We start from the raw sequence: 22696 nt of genomic DNA, 5'->3' as shown, positions 1-22696 counted from the left end.
ATCGGGTTGGTGAGAGCGTTTTCCAACCGCGTTTTACCGGTTCGCTTCGTGATATTTAATGCAGATATCCTCCCGTATATTATACCACGCTTTCAACTCAATCGGTACTGTATACTATTATTAACACACCATTACAATATATTATTTGTCTCTTTGAAACATTTAAATATTGTTTTGGTAGTATGCAGCCATGCCCACACAGTTTTTTAAAATGTCAGTACATACAGGACTCGATGTCACTCTGTTAGGTTGAAGCACACCACAATACAAAAACCATCACTCAAAGCCAGTTGTTGAATTCCAACCAGAGAAGGCTAACGAGGAGAGATGGTAGGAGCTGCAGCTTCTGGAGGTCCAAACCATGTGCTGATCTTGAAAAAAATAGAAAAATATCATATTACTACTTCAGTAAAGTGCTTCATGCATATTCAATGAACTTAAATGGATCCTTAGATGGATTAAAATAAGAATTAAGCATACATAAATTATTGCAGTTCTGTTTTTCTGTGCTAATGCTGTTGCTATTTGTACTTTTGAACATTTGTGTACATTTACCATAACTTGTATGTTTATATATTAAAAGTATTAACAAAAAATAAACTTCATTTGCATCCCATTGATTCAATTTTGTTCAGTTTTTTTGCTAACAAAATTTCAATACACATTTACTGGACTTGACTCAATTCCACAGGACTTTCATCCAAGTAGTCAATCAGGATTATGTTTATAATTTGTACTCTGTTGTTTTATGCTGGTATTGACTTATATGTTTTAATCCAGGGGTCCCCAACCCCCAGTCTGTGGACCGGTACTGGGCTGCAGCACACCAGCAACGGGTCTGCACAAACAAGCAAAGCCCCATCTGTGGGATGCAGGCAGCACACAAAACCATGCCCCCTCTGATCTGTGGAAAAACCTTTCTCCATGGAACCAGTCCCTGGTGCCTGGTAATTTATAAAAGTGATATTCTTTTGAACATGAGCCTGGTCATTGCAGCTTTGGGTCAATTCTTTACTTTGCTAACGTACCAGTACGCATCTAAAACCAGGACCCTTAGTCTTAAAACCACCTTTTCAAAAGAGTGATTGATCTAGGTTTCTATGGAGCCTGCATAACCACTGTCAAGATGATCAGTCATTAGTAGGCAGATGCTCCAAATCCAGTTTCTCTTGCATCCCAAAGCTTGCGTTCCAATCAAAAGTGCCCAGAGACTGTTGAGATGATTGGATAGTATCTTTCAGAGTAATGGTTCTCAGCTGTGACCACATTAGGATGTGTAGACTTCAACTCCCAGAATTCCCTAGCCAGTGGGGGATTCTGGGAATTGAAGTTCACACCAGCTGGGAAATTCATGAGTTGAAGTCCACACATCTTAAAAGTGGTCAAAGTTGAGAAACACTTTTTGAGAGTAACAAATTGATTATAATATAAAAGCCATTATAATCCACCAGGATTATAATGCAAACCAAGGTGAGCTGATAGGGATACAATGCTGGTTGTGAATGATAGAAGATGTGGTCTAGTTCATCATGAAGACACCAGATTGGAAAAGGCTGGAATAAGCCTTTGTGAGAGGCGTCTCAATCTCACGCAGTGGTTAAGTCTTCAACAGCATATCCGAAGACAATTTCCTTGGTGTAAAATGACTACTTCTATAGTAGAGATATTAACAGTTTTACTAGCAGTGATGTTATCTAGTTTGGATAATGAAACGTCTGCAAGAAAACAAGGACCCCCTTATTAACAATTTTAAATGTTAAATTTGAACTTTTAAAATAAGACTTGAGCCCAAAATGTAATTAATGGTTGTTTTTCGTTTAGGAGTAAACACATTATTTAATTTTGCTTAGCCTGGCTTTGTTTCGGTTTTAAAGGGAGCAGTAGCACGGCCTCTCTTTTTTGGGAGGAAAAGAAAAGAGTATTGGTTACTATGGTAACATTGCTTCCTGGTTAACTGAGAGGCGGGAGAGCGAGGAGGAAGTACTCTCCCTCGCCCCGCCCGGAATTATGGACTATCGACTATGGGACGCTCTTTATCCTCCAGCCTCTCTAGGCGTGGGCGGGTGGATGGACGCTCGGGTGGGAGGGAAGTAGGGAGACAATTGCTGTAATGATCCCCACTTCAGAGGGAGTTCCAGAGCGATGGCCTCTCGCTCACCGTAGCTAGGGGAGGCTGCCGCCGAAGCCGAGCGATACAATTGATTGGTTCAGGGAATGCTCAGGCCATGCGCACTAAGTGGGCCTGGAACTGGATTGGGGCTGAGGTGGGGAGGACCCACCCGGCCTCTTAAAGGGCCAGCGCTAGGGAAGGCAGCTGCTGCAGCTACAAGATGGTAAGTTCACGAGATCCCTTATGGAATTGCGATTTGCTTTTTGGCGTTTAGGTTTTCATCTTTCTTTTTTCCGTCCTTCTTGCAGTTATTTAAGCTCTAAATAAATAGCCCCCTCCCAGCGATTGGATGGAGAATGAGATCTCTCCCCTCGCATAACAACAAATCCAGCTAAATTGAATGCAATGCGCTTGTTTATTAGAATGATATATTGTGGCTTGTAAACAACGTATGGATTCCTGTAAGCTTCGCCTAAATATTTGAAAAAGGTTAAGGCGATGAATTCCAGTTACGGGGATGATCCACCAATCTTCGGATTGATGCTCCTTTTTAATGAAATTATCTCCAATTTTCCCTCGCGTCGGAAGGGGGAGGGGCAGAGCTTGGAATTGCTACTCCTTGCCGCCTCCTCAAAGACAAATCAATGCTTCTTGCAAAGGTAGGGCCAAAGTGCAATTTTCTTTTCCCATTTTGCAGGTCTCTTTCTTAGCACAAGCGCTCATTTCTTTCCATTTGCAGTTTTCTTTCCCTCCCGTTCTATCATTAAAATAAATGGCTAAGATTTGGAGTCCAGGACATCTGGGAGACCCTGCCTTGGGGACAATGGGTACTTTTCCTCTAGTCCGGTGTTTCTCAACCTGGCTGGGAAATTCTGGGAGTTGAAGTTTACACCTCTCTTTCTCTGAGATTGGGAAATACGCTCTAGCTCTTCAGCTCATCAACCCTTTTAGGAAGTTTCAGATTGTTCATTGACCCTCAAATATTTAATAACTAATAGTAATATGAAAACTAATAATAATGGATTGTCCTATTGAACCTTGAGGGTCAGTATTGACCACTTTGGGGAAACCCTAAGTGGTCATTAGGAAAAGCCCCTTCAAATATTTTAAATGCATGCTCACAGACAAATAACTGCATTACATTTGCACTTCAAGGTTTGATGGAAAAAGTGAAGAAATAAGTGGCTTAAATCCTGGGAGTGATTGAGGCACATTTATAATCCTGATAGTTCAGGTCTCTCTGGGGAAAAGGTCCATGGGGTTAAACTTGAACTTTATCCTCTGATAGGATCTGTTTCCTAAAAAATTCCTGAAAGGAGAACTGTAATCCATGATAATTGCTCTAGGGGTCTTGCAACTGACTAATTTGTGTTTATTTAGGGAAAAATGCCAATGGATTTAAATGGGGTTTTCAGTATGTGTAACTGTAGAAGGAGTTGGCAGAATCTGATATTATGACACCTAAATGCTCCTTGTTAAGCAGGTGGCAGCATCTAGCCAACCTTGACTGATTAGTTCTTGGATGAGAAATCATCTGAAAATCTAAGGATGTTAGACTGGAAAATAAAATAAAATAAAATAAAAAGTCTGGAAGAAGGCAGTAGGAAATCATTTCATTTTGCTACTCCCCCCCCCTCAAATTTATGTTCATGAATTTGCTAGGAGTTAACTTGAAGACTTTATTATTTTATTACTGCTCCATGGCAGTCCTGAGAAAAATAATTTGAAGCACTAATGTTTTTTCTTATTTGTGTTAAACCATACCTTTGAGTATACTTATTTTCATTTGTAAAAGTAATGGTATTACTGCTTCTTATTCTGGTCCAAAAACTCTGTTCATTTTCTATCTATAGCCATTGTTGACAGGGAGAAGTAGCTTGTGTACATTGCAAGGAGAGATTGGTCTGAATGGCCTTGAGATTCTTCATTGCCTTTCTCTTCAAATCCATTCCCTTGTGTTGTTGCAACTTTTAATTCCTAACTACAAATATTGCTTAATATTAAGGAATTTGACTTATCTCTTTGTGTGCTCAGAAGTCATTGGTGAAACTTTTGCCTAACTAAAAAAACAAGACTTTTGTGACCCCCAAACTGTGTATTTGTGAGAGATTTTAAGACTTTGGTATGAAGAAATGCAGCACATATCTGTGTTTCTAAACCCATCAAATGTAATTGGGATCTCCTTCCTGCCCCTGACTAGGAATTATGTGCTTTGAAGCAACTTTTCTTAGATGTTATGTTCCCTCAAAAATGCATTTTTAACACATTATATATTATGCTTTGGAGTAATAGATGTAAGATAAACAAAAACAGTTCTTATCCAAAATGTTTTGCAATATTTTGCAAAGGTGAGAAGGAAAGGTCAACAAATTAATCTCCCCCTAATCCTGTGGTTTTTATACTGGCTCCTGATATAGCACAGGACCGATGCCAAATCTCTAAACAGTAAGATACAGAAGATGAAGATTTCTGAATCCATTTTATTCTTTTTCCTTGGCAACAAGATTGCGATACTCTGTTCTCATGCTCAAGGACTCCTTGCAGGCTCAGAACCTTCTGTGATAAGCAAATGTGTTTTTTTGAAATAGTTGATTTGCATATCATAACAAATGCCTGAAAGTCAATCTGCTTGGGAAACTCATTTGTGGCTTTTCTGGCTTAATGTAATTGTGTGCAATTGTAACTGCCAGGTTATATTTTCATACAGCATTTATACACGGTGAGTATTGTATGCCTACAGTAAAATAGATTGCAGGTTGGATTTATGAGCAAGTGTTTTTTTTAAAAAGAAATGTAATACTGTCTGTTCTGTTTATTTGTGTAATATAGAATAATGAATATCTGTTTTACATATTATGGAGAGAGAGAAGTTCCCTGATGATGGGCTCCAGCAGCTTGAAAGAATAAACCTTTGGTCCCTGTGACTGACTCAGTTGGATCCTGTAACATTATCCTGGGACACGTATATTTGCCTTCATTTGCAATATCTGTTTTGAATAATTTTATCAATTAGTCCCTGAATAAAAACATCTGAATCACTTTAGCATCCTAGTCTAATATATCCATGTTGGACAATCAGGTGCAGAAGCGTTCTTCTTTTGGAACCAGGTGCATATGAGAAATTCAAAGCTCAACATAAACCCATGGACTAATGTTTTCTTAATGTTGAAAATCATGCTGCCTTGGCAACTGGAAATAATATAAAGCAGCTGTGACTAATGACTACTATTCTCCATAAATTGTCTTATTTCCTTTTATAATTGGTGCCTATTGCTACAATTTTAGAAATTTTGTAGGCTAATTACCCATTTTGTAAAAATGTATAGCTTTCTATATTGGACATGGGAATCTCCCCAATTTATTTATTGCAGAATGAAAAGAAACCTGGGTTTTCTTAGCTGTTTGATTTAGTAACGCATACATTAGTTATGTTGGTCCTGAGTGTTGCCCTTCTTCCTGAGGTGGATCACCTTGCCTACTGCAATGCTATATCTGCAAAGTCCACAAGCTGCTCTTGGCTGGCTTTACCATGTATTAAGTCATTTTTTTGAGCATAGGTTTCTGACTAAACAGTCACTACAGACATATTTCAAGCCAAAATCAAAGTAACATTATGGCTATGTAAAATATGTGAACAGAGCCTAGAATTATTACTAGGTTTTGCAGAAGTAAATCACATTGAATACATGTATATGTATTTCCTCAGAACTATATTTAGCACTGCTGCCCATATTGAATTCTGATAACGAGCTGTGTGTTGGGAGATGTTGCCATGCAGTACTGGGAATAGTCAATTGTACATATTGTCTATGGAACCCACTATCAAAATAATAAAAAGGCAGATCCAGAAGGCATAATGGTGTGGAAAGCAACCTAAGAGAGACAAAATGGGAAAGCTAGGGAAATGGAATCACAGACAATCAAGTGAGAATATTTAGTTTTTATAATCATAGTAAGATTCATTTCAGCTGAATGTGAGGATAGTGCATTCTGTTGCATACTTTACAAAAGAAGCAAATGAAGGATTTGAAGAAGGAAAGGAAGAATGAAAGTAAGAAAAGTAGCATGATAGAGATGTTTGGATGGCATAGGAAATGCCAAGTGGAATTATTTGAATAAGTTAGAAACCTTTCAATAGCAAGGATGGTCGAAGAGATGACCACAGGTAGGAAAGCATTGGGATACCTGAATGAGCCAGTTTGGTCTAGTGGTTAAAGCACCAGGCTAGGAATCTGGAGACTGTGGGTTCACACTATAAACAAATAAAATATTGCCCAGCAAGCTTGCAAGCGTAGCCAGAAGCAAGGGATGCTGGAACTGTTAATTCAACAACACCTGAAAGATTTTGTGTTCTCCACCCTGGAGTGTAAGAATAGAGATACAGTGGGTAAGACCATCAAGGATTTTGAGGGAAGAAAAGGATAAGTATCTTTCCTCTAGTTACATTGAATTCACACTGTATGCATCCTCCCATTGCCTCTGAAGCTTGATTTCTTCGACAATTGTGCAGGAAAATAAAAGAAAGTGACAGTATGAATAGCCAGAATCCTCCACTCAGGTCCTTCCAAGTGGGCTTGGGACTACAACAACTCCAGCAAGCTTCCACTGTATATGCCAAATGGATTTGGTAATGGGGTCTTGAAATCTTCTCCCTACATTCCAAATATAATGAAACTAAACTTATCTGGAGGGCAGCAGACTAGGAAAGTGCAACAGTTGTCCTCATGGAATACTGTGCTACATTTTCATTATGTGTTTTCTTCTTCAAAATACTTGCTATAGCTTTTCTCCAAATAAAATATTGCCTGATTATTATTATTTTTTATATGTATTGCATCTCCAGCAGTTGAGGACCAGAGTGATATGTATGTCTGGAATAAAGAGTCCTTTTGTTCATCTGTGCCTTTTCTCTTTCACTCCCTGCCCCTCTTCTCTTTAGAGTGAATCCCTAGTGGTTTGTGATGTTGCTGAAGACCTGGTAGAGAAGCTGAGAAAGTTTCGTTTTCGTAAAGACACGAACAATGCAGCCATTATCAGTAAGCTGAAAAGGAGGGCTCACAACGCTCATAAGGGGGAATAATACAGTCTCATGTTCTCTCTTCTGGCGGAAAATAACTTGGATTTCTGTTTCTGAATACCCCCACACACAAGTTTTAAAAGGCCATTAAGTCTTTGAAGCAAATCTAGGAGCATTTGGGTTGTATAGATTTGCCCTATTTTGAGTCGTTTTGAATACATTGTGCAAACAAAATCATGTAAAATTTTCTGTATAGCATTTCCATTGTTTTAGTTGAATTTGAATTACATGTACAATTTTACATGTACATGCAAAATTCTGAAGAGTGCAGACTTTGGCATACAAGTAAGTTAATTATGGTTGGCATCCACTGGGGAATGTAAGATTTTTTTTTAAAGAAAATTTTATTGATTTTCTAATTTTACATTTAAATATTTAAAAAGCAACACAGTAGCTGAGTTAATCGATAATTCAATAACATACAAGTATCTTTAATACAAATCTCAAACTAGTACATTAAATATTTCTTGTCTTTTCCCCTTAGTATTTACAGTCTCATATTTAAACTAATACAATTCTTATTATATCCATTAAATAAAAATAACTTTCTTACATTTATCAATAATTTTTAGTTTATACATATACCAACCTATCAAAAATAGTGCCATAAAAAACAAAACAGAAACACAAGTTAAGATAGGCAAGAAAATGGTTAGGGAGCACCTGTCCAGCCTAGATGAGTTCAAATCGCCAGGACCAGATGGATTACACCCCAGAGTTCTCAAGGAACTGGCAGATGTGATATCGGAGCCACTGAACTATATTTTTCAAAGATCCTGGAACACAGGGGAACTACCAGAGGACTGGAAAAGAGCTGATGTAGTTCCCATCCTCAAAAAAGGAAAAAAAATGGATCCAGGAAATTACAGACCTATCAGCCTGACCTCAATACCTGGGAAGATCCTGGAAAAGATAATCAAACAACGAATCAACGAACACCTAGAGGCAAACAAAGTCATTACTAAAAGCCAACATGGGTTTGTCAAAAATAGATCATGCCAGACAAATCTTATTGCATTCTTTGACCAAGTGACAAAATTAGTGGATCAGAGGAATGCTGTGGACATAATTTACTTGGACTTCAGTAAGGCATTTGATAAAGTAGATCACAACCTACTACTTGACAAGATAGAAAAATGTGGGGTAGACAGAACCACCACCAGATGGATCCGTAGCTGGCTGACCGGCCGTACTCAGCGAGTGGTCCTCAATGGAACTGCATCTATATGGAGGGAAGTGTGTAGTGGGGTGCCCCAGGGCTCTGTTCTGGGCCCAGTACTCTTCAACATCTTCATCAACGATTTGGATGAAGGGATAGATGGGGAACTCATCAAATTTGCAGATGACACCAAGCTGGCAGGAATAGCCAACACTCCAGAAGACAGGCTTCAGATACAGAAGGATCTGGACAGACTTGAACACTGGGCACTAACTAACAAAATGAAATTCAATGGTGAAAAAAGCAAGGTTCTACATTTAGGCAAGAAAAACCAAATGCACAAGTACAGCATAGGTGGCACCATGCTCAATAGTAGTAACTGTGAGAGGGACCTTGGAGTCCTAGTAGACAATCAGTTAAATATGAGCCAGCAGTGTGCGGCAGCTGCCAAAAAGGCCAACACAGTACTAGGCTGCATTAACAGAGGGATAGAATCAAGATCACGTGAAGTATTAATACCACTCTTCAATGCCTTGGTAAGGCCACACTTGGAATACTGCATCCAGTTTTGGTCACCACGATGTAAAAAAGATGTTGAGACTCTAGAAAGAGTACAGAGAAGAGCAACAAAGATGATTAGGGGACTGGAGGCTAAAACATATAAGGAACGGTTGCTAGAATTGGGTATGTCTAGTTTAACGAAGAGAAGGACAAGGGGGGACATGATAGCAGTATTCCAATATCTCAGGGGCTGCCATAAAGAAGAGGGAATTAAGCTATTTTCCAAAGCACCTGAAGGCAGGACAAGAAGCAACGGGTGGAAACTAATCAAGGAGAGAAGCAACCTAGAACTAAGGAGAAACTTCCTGACAGTGAGAACAATTAATCAGTGGAACATTTTGCCTCCAGAAGCAGTAAATGCTCCAACACTGGAAGTTTTTAAGAAGAGACTGGACAGCCATTTGTCCGAAATGGTGTAGGGTTTCCTGCCTGAGCAGGGGGTTGGACTAGATGACCTCCAAGGTCCCTTCCAACTTTACTATTATTATTATTATTATTATATCCTAGTTATTTTAACATTCAGTCTTTATAGACAATGTCCTAATTACTTTTTCCCAATTTTTAGTTTCCCGTTAATATTTAAATTTAACATTTAATATTTGTAATTTCCAAGTTTTAAATAACCACAGTTCCCTTTATCACAATTCATCGCAAAATCTAATGTTCAGGATACACATCTTTATTTAAATATATTTTATTTCTCACCATCTTACCTCAACTAATTAATAATACAGTTTAACATTTTTATTTTCTGTTAATTTCCAAATGTCTTAAATTTAGTAACCAAAATTTCTCTTATGTCAACATTTAATACTTCCTCTCTTTTTCTCTTGATGTCTACTATCTCATATTTATTTATTATAACAGCTAAGTAAAACCATATTTATTACATTCATCAAGAAATTTTTAGCTTATACATATCTTAATTACTTTTACATTCAACCTTTATAAGCAAATCGATATTCAAATTTAACTATTTATATTTATACTTCCAAGTTTTAAATGACCAAAGTTTTCTTTATCTCGGCTCATAACAAAATGTAGTATTCAAAATACACATCTTATCTATTTGAGTATGTTCTATTTTAATTCTCACTGATAAGTCAAAACCCCAATTTTCTTCAGTTTTACTCTAGCTTTCTTTCTTTGCCAGCTTGCCTTCCATGTCCATGTTTTTAAGTCATCAAATAAATCTCCCTGTGTTGTTGTATATATTGTTTGAAGTAGAAAAAGCCATCCAGTCACCATTTTTTTGAAACGACTAACAAATCGTCTCTATTTTCCATTTTGATGTAGTTGTTTTGAAATGTTTATCTTCCCTTCAGTCTCTTCTTCTTGATCCTCAGGTTTCTTCTGGTTTATATAGAAAGTCTTTTCCCTGTTCCATGTTGTCAGTCCCTTTTTGGGTTTTCCATTAACTGTGTTTGCTGATCAGTTAAATCTTCTGTCATAGTATTTAATTGTTTCATTTCTTCTATTATATTCTGTGTAGTTGATTTTTTAGTTGTAATCAAAGTTTGGGTTCGTATATCTAGGCTGACATCTTGTTCTTTTCTGTAACTTCTTGTTTCATCAGTAGCTGTAAGAATAGTTTCATAAATTACTTTCAACATAAAGAGAATCTGTTCCTGATCTTTATCCATGTTCTCTTAGTAGTGTGTTAAGTTAAAAGCTTTGCAATCAAAGAATGTTTTTTTTTGTCACTGAATATAGAACACAGCTGGGCTTCTCACAACTGATATCTGTCAAGATTACAATAGTCTTATGCATAGTCTGGACTTCAAGCCAAGTCTCTTTTAAGCAATAACAAGTTGTAATATCAGGTTTAGCCACAAGATGTCTCCCATACCATTTAGAGCAGTGGTTCTCAACCTGTGGGTCGGGATCCCATTTGGGGTCGAACGACCATTTCACGGGGGTCGCCAAACAACGCAGTCCGCCATTTTTTCCCCTTTTCCTTAGCTGTGCTACTCCCTTTTATTCTATTGGCTTTTGAAAGCCAATAGAATAGACTCTCTTGAATAGAGTCTAATTCTATTGGCTTTCAAAAGCCAATAGGAATTGTCCAGGCTGTCTCTGCCCTGCTGAGCCCGCCAAAAGTCCCATTCTGCAAACGGTGCTGCATCAGTTGAGTAGTCCTCGACTTACGACCGGTTTAGTAGTCCTCGACTTACGGCCGGTTGGGGGTCGCGGCATTAAAAAGGTTGAGAACCATTGATTTAGAGTTTTCTTTTAAATCCAAAATTTTTATAATCCTTTTTCCAATTTTACTTCTTTAGAGCCAGGATCCTTTATGTAGCATTGGGATGTTTAAGGGAGAAATTGGTGTCTTGAGTCTTTGTAGGTTTTAATAATAAATGGTTCAATAAATCTAGGTTTCAACTTTCCTGGGAAAATGTTTACAGCCAAATATTAGATGAGCATGGATCAGACATGGTACTCCTTTGGCTAAATTTGAAACTAGCCTGATGACTATTAGGAAATACTTTTTCTAGTGATCTTGCTGTATTCAGCGATGACTATTAGTTCAGGCGAAAGAGAAAAAGAACCAGTAAAAAAAACAAAGACACCTAAGTGAATGACAATAATTTCCCCCACCTCCCGCAGATAGCATAATTTAAATGAACTTTTTTTTTGTTTGTTTTCTTTTATTGTATAGTGAAAATTGACAAAGAGAAACAGCTGGTAGTTCTGGATGAAGAACATGAGGTATGTTTGAGTTGGAGTAGCTTTTTGTTTTGCCAAGCTTAAATATATAAACTTTTTGTTTTTTGTTAAACATGGTCTCAGTAGGTACATTACTTATATATATTTATACATGTATGCAGCCAAAGAAAAATAAAGAATATTCTTGCACTAAACTAACAGGTTGTAATAATTTGTTTTTAAGTGCTGGTATTGACTTTAAATACTTTCTTAAAATGAGTGAAGGCTGTAATAATGTATTGCATATTGACTATAATAGGACATTGCTAAAATACTAGTTGTTGTGATTCTTACAGGGTATATCTCCAGATGAACTAAAAGATGAACTTCCAGAAAGACAACCTCGATATCTTTTATCATTGAACAAAGTAATATTTTGGTACAGAGAAATGATTTTCTGCTGTCATTTTTGGTGCCTGAGCCAATAAGCTACACCAGAAATGTCAAACACAAGATCCGGGGGGCGGATGCGGCCTGCAAAGTGGTTTCATGTGGCCCGCGAAGCCATCCTGGAAACAGTGAGGGAACGGCCCCCGTTGCCTTGCCCCTGGCCAGGTTGGCCGGGATCCAATGTACAATTTTATGGTCGCCATCTATGCTGAAACACATTCAGTCTTAGCTCCACAAGGCCATCTAGAAACAGTGAGGAACCAGCCCCTGCCACGTCACCCCCGCCCTCTGGGTGCATGCTGGGGAGGTGTCACCTTTGTGAGGAATGAAGAAATGCACCATCGCGCTGGCCACTTCCAGGCGATGGTGCATTTCTTCATTCCTCACGAAGGGTGACACCTCCCCAGCTGCATTTCTTGCCTGTTTTTCTTCCTCCATCTCAAATATTTTCCCACCACTCTGTACTTAGGAAAGAAGGAAGGAAAGAAGGAAAGGAGAGGGAGGGTCTGAGGGAAGTCCTACCTTAGTCCTGCCCTGCTGCCCTTTCACCATCCCCTTGCCCCCTCCTCCTGGCCTATCCTGGGGGTCTCCCATCCTATTGCTAAGGAAGCTTTGGATACAAAGCCAGATCTCCTCCCATGGAGAGGGACTGGGCCTCCCTCTGACTTTGCCCTTGTACCCATCATGAGCAACCTGGCTAAGGTGAGCAAGCACAACAGCAGCAGCCTTGAAGAGGAAATAAGTGCAGCTGGGTGCCCCCTTGGGGAAGTGGGGCTGGGCTTGGTGCAGCGGGTGCTCGAGGGCCAGGCTGGGCGTTTGACCACTATCCAGCCCCCCCCCGGCATGGCCTGAGAGGAACAGTGAGGCTCCTCCAATGGACCATGCCTTGGCACTTGCCCTGGTCCCACCCCTTTCTGCCAGAGACCCTCATATCTGTCCCACTCCTGCCCAGGCCCGCACAGGCACCTTTGACGCAAATGATGTAGAGCTGGCCACGCCCACCCAGTAGGCCACACCCACTCCATCCATGCCCACCCAGTAGGCCCCACTCACCTGGCCACACCCACCTGCCCCCCTGAGGGCAACCGCAATGAAATTGAGTTTGATACCCCAGAGCTATACTGTGCTTCTTAGCATAGAGTCTAGAGGTAAATGAAGATGTACAGATCTTTCTTAGAATCTCCTTTCTTGTATAAGTGTCCAGGAAGGGAAGGGATTTATAGCAGGTGGAAGAACTTTATTTCTATACTGGAGTCATGCATTTCTATAAATCAGACTATAGTTTATTTGGTTTTAGTTTAGAGCAGACATGTCAAACTTGTGACGTCACGTGATGTCGTGCTAGTATCAGGACGGTTTTGCCATTGCCAGCAATGGGGTGGGTGCGGCTTCTGGATGACGCGTCCAGCCCGTGGGCCGGCAGTTTGACACCCCTGGTTTAGGGTGTATGTGAACCAAGCCAGCTGTGGAATATTCCACAAACCACACTTAAGTTCTCTAGTTTCCTTACCTTTAGAACACATTCATTGTCTATAGCTACAAGTATCAGCATGATGATGGGCGAGTCTCTTATCCCCTCTGCTTTATCTTCTCAAGTCCAGTTGGTAAGTTGAACTCTCATGAGCGGATGTACAAACTGTCTTCAGTAGAAATAAAAAGATGGCTGCCATCCAAGATAAAAAATACTTAAGGATATGTTAAGGATTTTCATTTTGATTAGCTGGGGAAAGTTTATTTATTTATGAGACTTATATACCGCTTTAAGTGCAAACACTCTCTAAGTGGTGTACACCAGTAAGCAATGTATATATATATTTACATTGCCCCCAACAATCTGGGTCCTCATTTTACCTACCTCGGAAGGATGGAAGGCTGAGTCAACCTTGAGCCGGTGAGATTTGAACCGCTGACCTGCTGAACACAGTCAGCTGAAGTGGCCTGCAGTACTGCACTCTAACTGCTGCGCCACCTCGGCGCAGGACAAGTTCATGTTGTTTGGCTTCTGAGTGTCATTATAAGGGCCTTTATGTTGGGTCAACAAAACATTCAAAGCAGTTGTAGGAAGAATAGGACGAGTCTGTAGAGACCAACAAGTGACAGAGGTTATCAGAAAAGGGAGTGAGAACACAGAATGGCTGTAGACCTTGGTAACAATTTTGTTAGTTAATGGGAGTGCAGTTGTTTTCAGTCTCACCAGGACTGCAGAAAACCTTTTAAAGGCTTCTTTAATTAAATTTGTAAAGACTTCAGCAATTATGCACTTTATTCTATGTTGAGGTGATGAATAACTTGATAGCAATTGGATTTTGAAATGTAAGGAAATTTCTCATTCCCTGAATGCTGAACTTATCTAGGGATTACCTGCATAACAACTAGCAGTTGCATTCCCAAGTCATGGAGATAGCTTAGTATTATGTGAAAACCTTTATAAATAAAACAATAGCTTAACACCATTAGCATTTGAAGTAGTCAAATAATGCACATACATTATGATGTCATAGTGGAAATATAATTTTGCATCGTTTGTATAATGACATGATGCACATTGTGACATACATTATACTCCTAAGACAATGTGTAAACACTGAGTGTGTATTATGTTAAGGACTAGTATACCAAATTAGCACTATGTGTGAACACTGAGTCTCTGTGTATGAACGTTAAAGGTTAATATACCAAATTGTCTTAGTTGTGTAAGATATATTCCCTCACATCTTAAATTACCATCTCTTCAGCACAGGGCTAATAATGGTCTACTGTAATGTAAATAATAAGAATCACTCAGTAATGTGTGTAAACTTTTAGCGTGCTTTTTAGAATATTCGGTGGATGCTTATATGTTTCCAATCTGACAAGCTGGTGTAGACTCTGGAACATATGTTCTGTGTTTAATGTTTTTGGTATATATGAATAGAATTGGCAGCTGATGTCTTCAATAAATATCTTTTAATTAGCTTGAAGAGGATAGTGAAATAAGTAAATGGTTGATCAGATTTCCTGTTAAGTATGTGTGTACAGTGCCTCTGGTGCCCTCTATAGTCCCTGCTTGAAGCAGTAGGTGTGAACCTAAATGGACTCCAGAAGATGGTAGAGGACAGGAAGACCTGGAGGAACATTGTCCATGGGGTCGCAATGAGTCAGACACGACTTCGCAATTAACAACAACAACAACAACAATAGTCCCTGCTAGTAAAAGATTATGGAAGTCATAACCCCAAACATCTATAAAACATGAAGTTGTGAATGTTGGGTTTTTTTTAATAAGCATGTATTAAAACATCTATAGCAGTGGTTCTCAACCTTTTTATACGGCGACCCTGGTCATAAGGACGCGCCGCCCCCATGCGCGGCACGGCGCGCATGCGCAGCGGCGCCCCCATGCTCGGCGTGCATGCGTGGCGCCACCCCGAGGGAAAAAATGGCGGATCACATTGTTTGGTGACCCCCGTAAAATGGTTGTTCGACCCCAAATGGGGTCGCGACTCAAAGGTTGAGAACCGCTGATCTATAGCATGCTTTTCAAGTTTAAAGTACAGACATATATTATCCTCAATAAGCAGAAATAAAAACATCAGCCCTTAAACTAAAGCATTCTTAATCAACGTTTCTTAAGACTTAAACCCCTAGACTAAGGGTGCTGCCACAGAAAAAGTTCCGTCCTAGTGCCCACCAATATAGTACATAATAGTTTTAGATAAAGACTGTTAAGTATAGGCATATTCAGGGGGCAAAAGGCAGCCTGGCCTTTTCAATATTTTCCAAGCACTTTTAATAAGCAACTACTGCTACTGCTAACTGAATCTTTTTTGGTGTGCAGAATTATCTAATCGAATTTTCTCCAAGCTGATATTTTTGAGATGCGTTGAAAGATTTCAAACCCCCCCCCCCTAGTTTCTAGCCAGTCTGTTGTGATACATCTGGAAATCATTAGATTGGGGAAATTGTTATGTTAATTTTAAAGTGGCAAGTAGGATAAGGAAAAGACCAGTTGTTTCTTGCATATGCAGTAAGGACTGAGGATCTATTGCCAAATAGACTGACTAATGTGGTTTTGTCTCTACTTACCTTCCTCCTTTTTTACAATTATAGGATGTAAGCCTGAGCAACAGATGATGTATGCTGGCAGCAAAAATAAATTAGTTCAAACAGCAGAACTCACAAAGGTAAAACTGAAGCAAACCTTGGATGCATTTGTTACCAAGTTGTTGTATTTCCTCTTGCCCCTAGAGTCTGTCAATTGAAACATCCTGATATTTGCAGGATGTACATAACCTGGTACTTACCAAAATTTTATCTCAAGAGAAAGCTGAACTTTGTAACATGTGCTATATAACCTTTCTGAAATTGCTGTTCTCCAGGATGGGTTCACATGCAGGTCTATGCTCATTGGAGATTTGGCTGGTGAATATTGATCTTTAACTATGCAAAATGATATTTTATTTGGCTTCCTGTAGCCATAAGTGGCAAGTAATGGTTCCGGGATGCATTTAGCTCAATGTATAGTCCTTGGAGTGCTCTTTGAGCATAAGGTTGAGAAACACTCGTCTAGACTAGAGAATAGAGAAATCACAAAATAATCAAAACTGCTGCATTCCCTCTTCCTTTACAGCTGTGTGTTTCTTTTTATGCTTCAGGAATCTGGTGTATCCAACAGGGCCTTTGTGGGCAACTTAGTTCATTCCATCTTTCTTGGGCTATTGCTCCTGCAAGGTGCTGATGCATGTCCAAAGTATTTTGAGGGAACACCAGGTTGCAGTAAAGAACTGGGCCGCTTTTTATTGCACTTCCATATAGTTGACCTTCCTCTTTTTTCTATTTCTAACTGATGAGCTTCACAGAAAATCCTAGACTTTAAGCCAAAGATGATCTTTGCATGACTCAGTGTTCTCCCCAGTAATAATTAATACATCCATTCACAGAAAAAGCTAAAATGCTGAGGAGGAGCTGTCCAAGGAAACAATGGATTTCTCTCATGTAAGATTTACCTGCAGCTAAAAAGATTCTGTCTTGGTCTCGACTGTCCTGTTTCTGTGGGAAATAAGTCCTAAGATAGTACTGTAGTTTGATCTGCTGGTACACTCTTTTGAAGGCCCCAAACCAAAGGCAATATATTTTTTAAGAAGTCCAACTTTAGCAGTTTCTTGGTCAAGGATAGATGATTGTGTGCTTTTTCCTGGACATATTTATCTGCATCAGTAGTAGTATATTTCTAAAAAAGTTAAATTAAAAATATATTATGTAATAGCTATTTCTTATTCCCTTTTGGACTAGATGACTTGTCTTTTTGGCTTAGCACATACAGCATGCTAAACCATACTGTAATTTGTTTAGATTTGGCTTAGTGGGTTGCATCAACATAGTCAACTGTGGTTTATCCTTCTAACCATGTCTTGGTGTACTTGCTGAAACTATTTTTGTTTCTGTTCCCCCCCCCCCCCGCAGGTATTTGAAATCAGGAATACAGAAGATCTCACTGAGGAATGGCTTCAGGAGAAGCTTGGCTACTTCCACTAAAAGAAGGATTAAGCATTCCGTGCAGTTCAAACTGGAACCAAACATGACTCCTGCTTTCTAAACCTAACAAGAATGCACTGTACTTACAGTTGTTTCCTGCAATGTTTGTATGTATGTACATATATATATGTATATATTTGTCTGTGCAAAATTTATATACATGAGGGGAAGAAGCATCTCCTGCTTAACCAAACTTTGCCCAGGATTGTTCCTTTCCTTCTAATTGTTTAAAAGGGAACAGTTTTCTTCCTGCAGGGATAATTTTTTTCTTTTTGCACTTACATGACTAATATTTCTATCTGGACTAATTAGAACTGGTAATTGTTTACAGCTTTGGGGCAGAATCTCCAAAGGGACACATTGTGCATCAGCTCTTGTTTGTATCAATGGATTGTGTTTATGGCTGTACTCAGTCAAGTAGCCTGGAAATTTACAGCAGATTTTTCCCCCCTCTTGAGCTACAAGTGCATCTTCTTTTAATAGAAACTGGACATTAATAATTAATAACTGGACACAATAGTATGTGAAAATAACACTGAATCCAGGGGCATGAAAAAATTTGATTTGGGCCCAACCTATTTTAGGATAGATACTTTAGTATGATTCCTAACTTCTCCAGATGGGGCTTTTCTTTTCTCTTAAAAAAAATAAAGCCCCCAATTACTTTGAACCTTATATTTCCATTTTGGTTCAAAGGTTTAACACTATTTTTGTGTATGTAAGGATAGCATTTTTACTAATCAAATAGAAAGTAGATTTAAAGCAACCTGTAAGGGCTTGGTAACATACTGTAGTGGACTTCCATTCCAAAAGTCTTTATATGTAGATCTATTAATATAAAAGTCTTGACTTTTCTGGACTTTTTATGCAAGCACTTCTCAATCTGTGTGCCTTTTTAAAAAAAAAAATTCTATCAAATGATTGTAAGAAAGTCTTACACTGCCAGTTTTTAAAAAAATATTAAATTTGATACAGGTTAACTTTGTCTAAAAGAAATCTCCCTAGCAGCGTCTGGTAGCTTAATCTCTCTTTCCATTAACTTCAGCTGTAGGTGCACACACGGTTTATACTGCTATGATTTAAGGCAAAATGCTTAGTCTGGCTAAAAAAGAAAACTAAAAGTCAACAAATATTCTGAAGTTAATCAGAGTCCACCGCATTTCTGCATTCTGTCTCTCAATAGACAGGGCTGTGTGTGTGCCTTGATCCTTATAAATGCAGGGCACAAAAGAAGTAATATATAGTGTGTAGAATTTGACTTCCTTAACTACCTTGATTTCCTTTTTGTACTTTAAAAATATGTAGCCAATGCCTTCTCAGAAGCCAGAGGAATATCCGTTGCAATGCATGGGGGAGAGCAGCTTAGCATCTTGTGCTTCTCCTTGACTGGGATCTTGATAATAACATATAGATCAAAGTATCCCACCCTCTTTGATCAGCAACTTGAATTACTTAGCTGCAAAACTTGATTCTCCCTTCAATGGAGGGCATACATGATGTGGCCAGTAAATTGGCAATATAGTGCTTAGACACAGACAGGTGAGGCCTTTCTTGTCTATTATCTAGGAATGAGATTCCTAAGCCAGGGGTAGCCAAGTGTTAACTGACAAAGGAGCAGAAATATATGTTGTTCCCTAAACTGATAGTTGATCAAACTCTACATGGGTTTTCCTCAGCATGATGCACCCTTTGTGGATTATAACTGCAACATTCCAAAATCTCAAAATATCCTAGGTCACCTAGTTGGGTAAAATGTCAGATTCTATATACCAAATCTGATAGCAGTTGGCATTAATTCCAATGAGTCATATCTGGGGGAGTCCTCTGTAAATGATCTCGCAAGGGAACAGTTAGGCTCTGGTCTAATTGTTCCATTTTGTATGGCATTACAATGAATTGAACTATATTATCCCTAAACTATTAAAAGAGTACAAATAGTACAGAGGCTGTTTTACATGGATATTGGGGGTCAGATTTGTTCTTTGGCTGAAGGAGGATATACATAGAAATCTTTCTTTATGTACCAAATATGTCTGAAGATTCTTTTGTGCTTATCTGCCTTCATTACCACTCTTTTGTTAGGCTTTTTGTTTTTTAAAAAGTGTTTTTTCTAGGATTTTTTTTCTTAAGTGACTGACTATACAATCTCTCATCTAAGGTTATAATCCTTGGTTGCTCTTAATTTAATGTTTTTTCCTCCCTTTTACCAGAGTAGAGACTCTCATTCAGCTCAAGAACTGTATCCAACTTTTTGTGAGTCATGCTCCACAGTTAGTGAGGTTAGGTTCACTTTTGGGAAAGTGTCAAAGAGTTTTATGAAATAAATTGTAAATTATCCATTTTGCTAATTAAATACTTCAGAAAGCAGAAAAGGGGGAAGGCTATTCAGTCTGAAAGGGCTGCTAAAAGGATTGTTGGTGTGCTACATGGTGTTCCTGGGCCATATTTGTGCCCCTCTGGTGTAGGATAAAATGGAGGCTGAAGAGAGACTGGAAAATGAATGATCTGTCAGAAGCATTTAAAAATTAAAAATACTGTAATATCCATGTAGTTGTTTGAAAAGCCTGAAAATACATAGGTAGCTGAGCACTCCTTGGAATTATGTTTGGTCAAAGACAGTGAAGGAAATTGCAGGCTTGATTTTAGGTTTAAAGAGAGTGAGACTAAACTCCACAATTTGGAAGCTGTTGTCTTTTCTAAGTAATTGTTTGTCCCTACCCTGCCCCAATAATACATTCTATGATGTCTTTTGGGCAGTATAATGTGAACTATAGTTATTCCTAAATGGAATTCTGTTTGAAGTCTGGAAATATTGACAACTTCAGCTAAGAGGAGAGTTTTTTTTTTCCTGCTCCTCCCCTTCCTCTCTATTTGGATCTTGAAGGAGCAACATCTGAAGAATTTCCATCAAAATATATCGCTGTAACAACTTTTTGAATACTAACTTGTTTAAATCAAATCTTCATATTGATGTTTTAATAAGCAATTTATTAAAAAGTAATAATACAGTGGGATGATAAACTTCTAACAACGGTTCCATTTCTGGTCTTTTTCTAGTAGTACTTCTCTTGAATCTTTTATAGATTAGAATTGTCAGTATTTCAAAACGAGGCCAAATACTTGGTTTTGATTTCTTTCCCCCCCCCCTCCAAGCCTTTTCACATATTACATATACATGATATATGTTTGTTGTAGCATATAAACAACAGGAGGATCTGAGCAAAAGGGAAGAATCGCATAATACACGTGCTTCTAATATTCACATGTTGCAATCGTGTGAATCAATTGTATGAATGTATTCCCTTTTTCCTGTAAAAGCTTGTTTGAACTTAAAACATATCTTTATGCTTTATTGATAGCGCAGTATTCACTGGATGAAATGTGAAACTGGCATTTGTGAATTTTTCCTGCTTTCTGTTAACCAACACTAGTCAGCTTCCGTGAAAGTGTGTGGGATTTAATTCATTCTTCTCTGCTGTGACCCTTTCCAGATGTGTTGAGTGGTACCAGATTAGGGAAAGTTGTTCTAAGTGAATAGACATAGTTTGTTATGTATATGGAAGAATGGGTTTTTTTTCCTCACTGATGAAAGGTTTATGTTCTTGTGTGAAACATATGAAAAGGCTTTCATACCATGCAAGGTTTAAAAAAAAAAAAGAGAATCAGTCTACTAATAAAACTGGGTAGATTGCTAAATTCCTGGTAGTTGTGCATCATTTGATATGTTGAAATCAGATCAATACTATATGAAACATCTTTTAGGGAAGTTAATACCTAATTTGGGAGCAGTAATTTGGTGTGCACATTGTAAATGCACAAAATTGCAAAGCTATTGAGAAAGGATCATTGAAACACAGAGGATAAAGGTGAACCAAGCCAATTATAGCTCGCTTGCTATCTCCTCTAGTTGTACCTGAAAAGTATGAGCTGTAGTATCCATAGTTCAGACTCCAACCTTCCTTTTGGGCCCTTGGCATAGAATTCTACAATTCCAGATATCTTAGCTAATATATACTAGTTGGAAATTCAAGGACATATAGTTTGGATACATCTGGAAGATGCCAGCTGGGGTAGGCCATTAGTTCTGGTTCAGTATATTGCTAACTCTGCCCACAATCTAGAGTTCGATCCTGACAGGCTTAAGGTTGACTCAGCCTTCCATCCTTCTGAAGTTAGATTGTTGAGGACAATATGCTGATGTTGTAACCACTTAAAGAGTGCTGTAAAGTGGGAAGTATGTAAGTCTTAAGTGCTATTGCTATGGCTAATATCTGATAGAATAACCTACCCCAGTTGGCATCCTTCCGACATATCCAGACTCTATGTCCTTGAATTTCCAACAGATATAGTTCATTTTTCTAAACTAGCCAAGACTCTTGGAATTCTATTCCCGACACATCTGGAGGGTGCCAAGTTGGAGAAGTTCGATGTGCATTGATTGCTGGAATACCATTCTTTTCTAGGCAGTCTGAAAAAGGCTGCAGATTGAACCCAGGACCACTCTCTCTTGCTTCCCTTCTCAACTCCCTTTCCCAAATCTGCAAATTGTTAATGAGAATATTGGTCTCTTTACAATAATATATTGTACTGACGTAATATAATTAAACATTTCTAATGCTGAAAAGTTATTCTGTATGAGATAAGAGCAACAGTATTTTATAGAAAGGAAACTGCAATATGTGCTTTTATTGTTCACTGATATTTCTGTGGAACTAACCAGCTTGACAGGTGTTGCAATGATTGGGGTATTTTTAATGTTCTGCTTAGTTGATTTTGCATGTTTTTTTTAAAATCATCATTTTCTTTTTGTTTGGCAAAGCATGGAGCTTGTATTGGTATCAATGATCATACAATGTTAATAAAACCTGTCAAACTCTCTGTCTTCTATTTTTAATGTGATAGAATAAGCTTAAAGCTGGGGGGGGGGGGATGAAAGGTAGCCTGGCAAAAAGAATATACAGTATAACCTTTGAACAAGAGCTCTTCCTATCCAGGATCTCCCATTTGACAATAAATTGATTGGACTGTTTAAGATAAAATAACAGTATGGGATGCTGACCCAGTTTGGGTATGCAGTTAGCTTCTGACAAACAAGGAAGTTAGCCTCTGCTTGTATTGAATACAAATTGACATTTTCTCCCATCTAAACCATTGAAGGAAGTAATTGTAAAAGAAAAAG

General features: G+C 38.5%; 1 protein-coding gene across 2 annotated transcripts; it reads left to right on the top strand.

The window, feature by feature from the left end:
- Positions 1–2096: 2096 nt before the first annotated feature.
- GMFB (glia maturation factor beta) lies at positions 2097–22395 on the top strand. Of its 2 annotated transcripts, none has more exons than XM_039321124.1 (7): positions 2097–2333; positions 7050–7146; positions 11567–11616; positions 11910–11959; positions 13525–13607; positions 16093–16166; positions 17446–22395. In XM_039321124.1, exons 1-7 carry the CDS (start codon positions 2331–2333, stop codon positions 17515–17517), a joined length of 429 nt encoding a protein of 142 aa, XP_039177058.1. In that variant the 5' UTR covers positions 2097–2330; the 3' UTR covers positions 17518–22395. The 2 variants fall into 2 exon arrangements, with proteins under 2 accessions (XP_039177058.1, XP_039177047.1); XM_039321113.1 differs by lacking the exon at positions 2097–2333 and adding an exon at positions 2377–2769.
- Positions 22396–22696: the final 301 nt, after the last annotated feature.

The sequence above is a fragment of the Crotalus tigris genome, unplaced genomic scaffold (genome assembly GCF_016545835.1).
Source record: "Crotalus tigris isolate CLP2741 ecotype Arizona unplaced genomic scaffold, ASM1654583v1 scf7180000017605.3043972, whole genome shotgun sequence".
NCBI classification, from domain to species: domain Eukaryota; kingdom Metazoa; phylum Chordata; class Lepidosauria; order Squamata; family Viperidae; genus Crotalus; species Crotalus tigris.
Note: the sequence above shows the minus strand (reverse complement) of the source record. Positions and strands in the feature narration are given on the sequence as shown.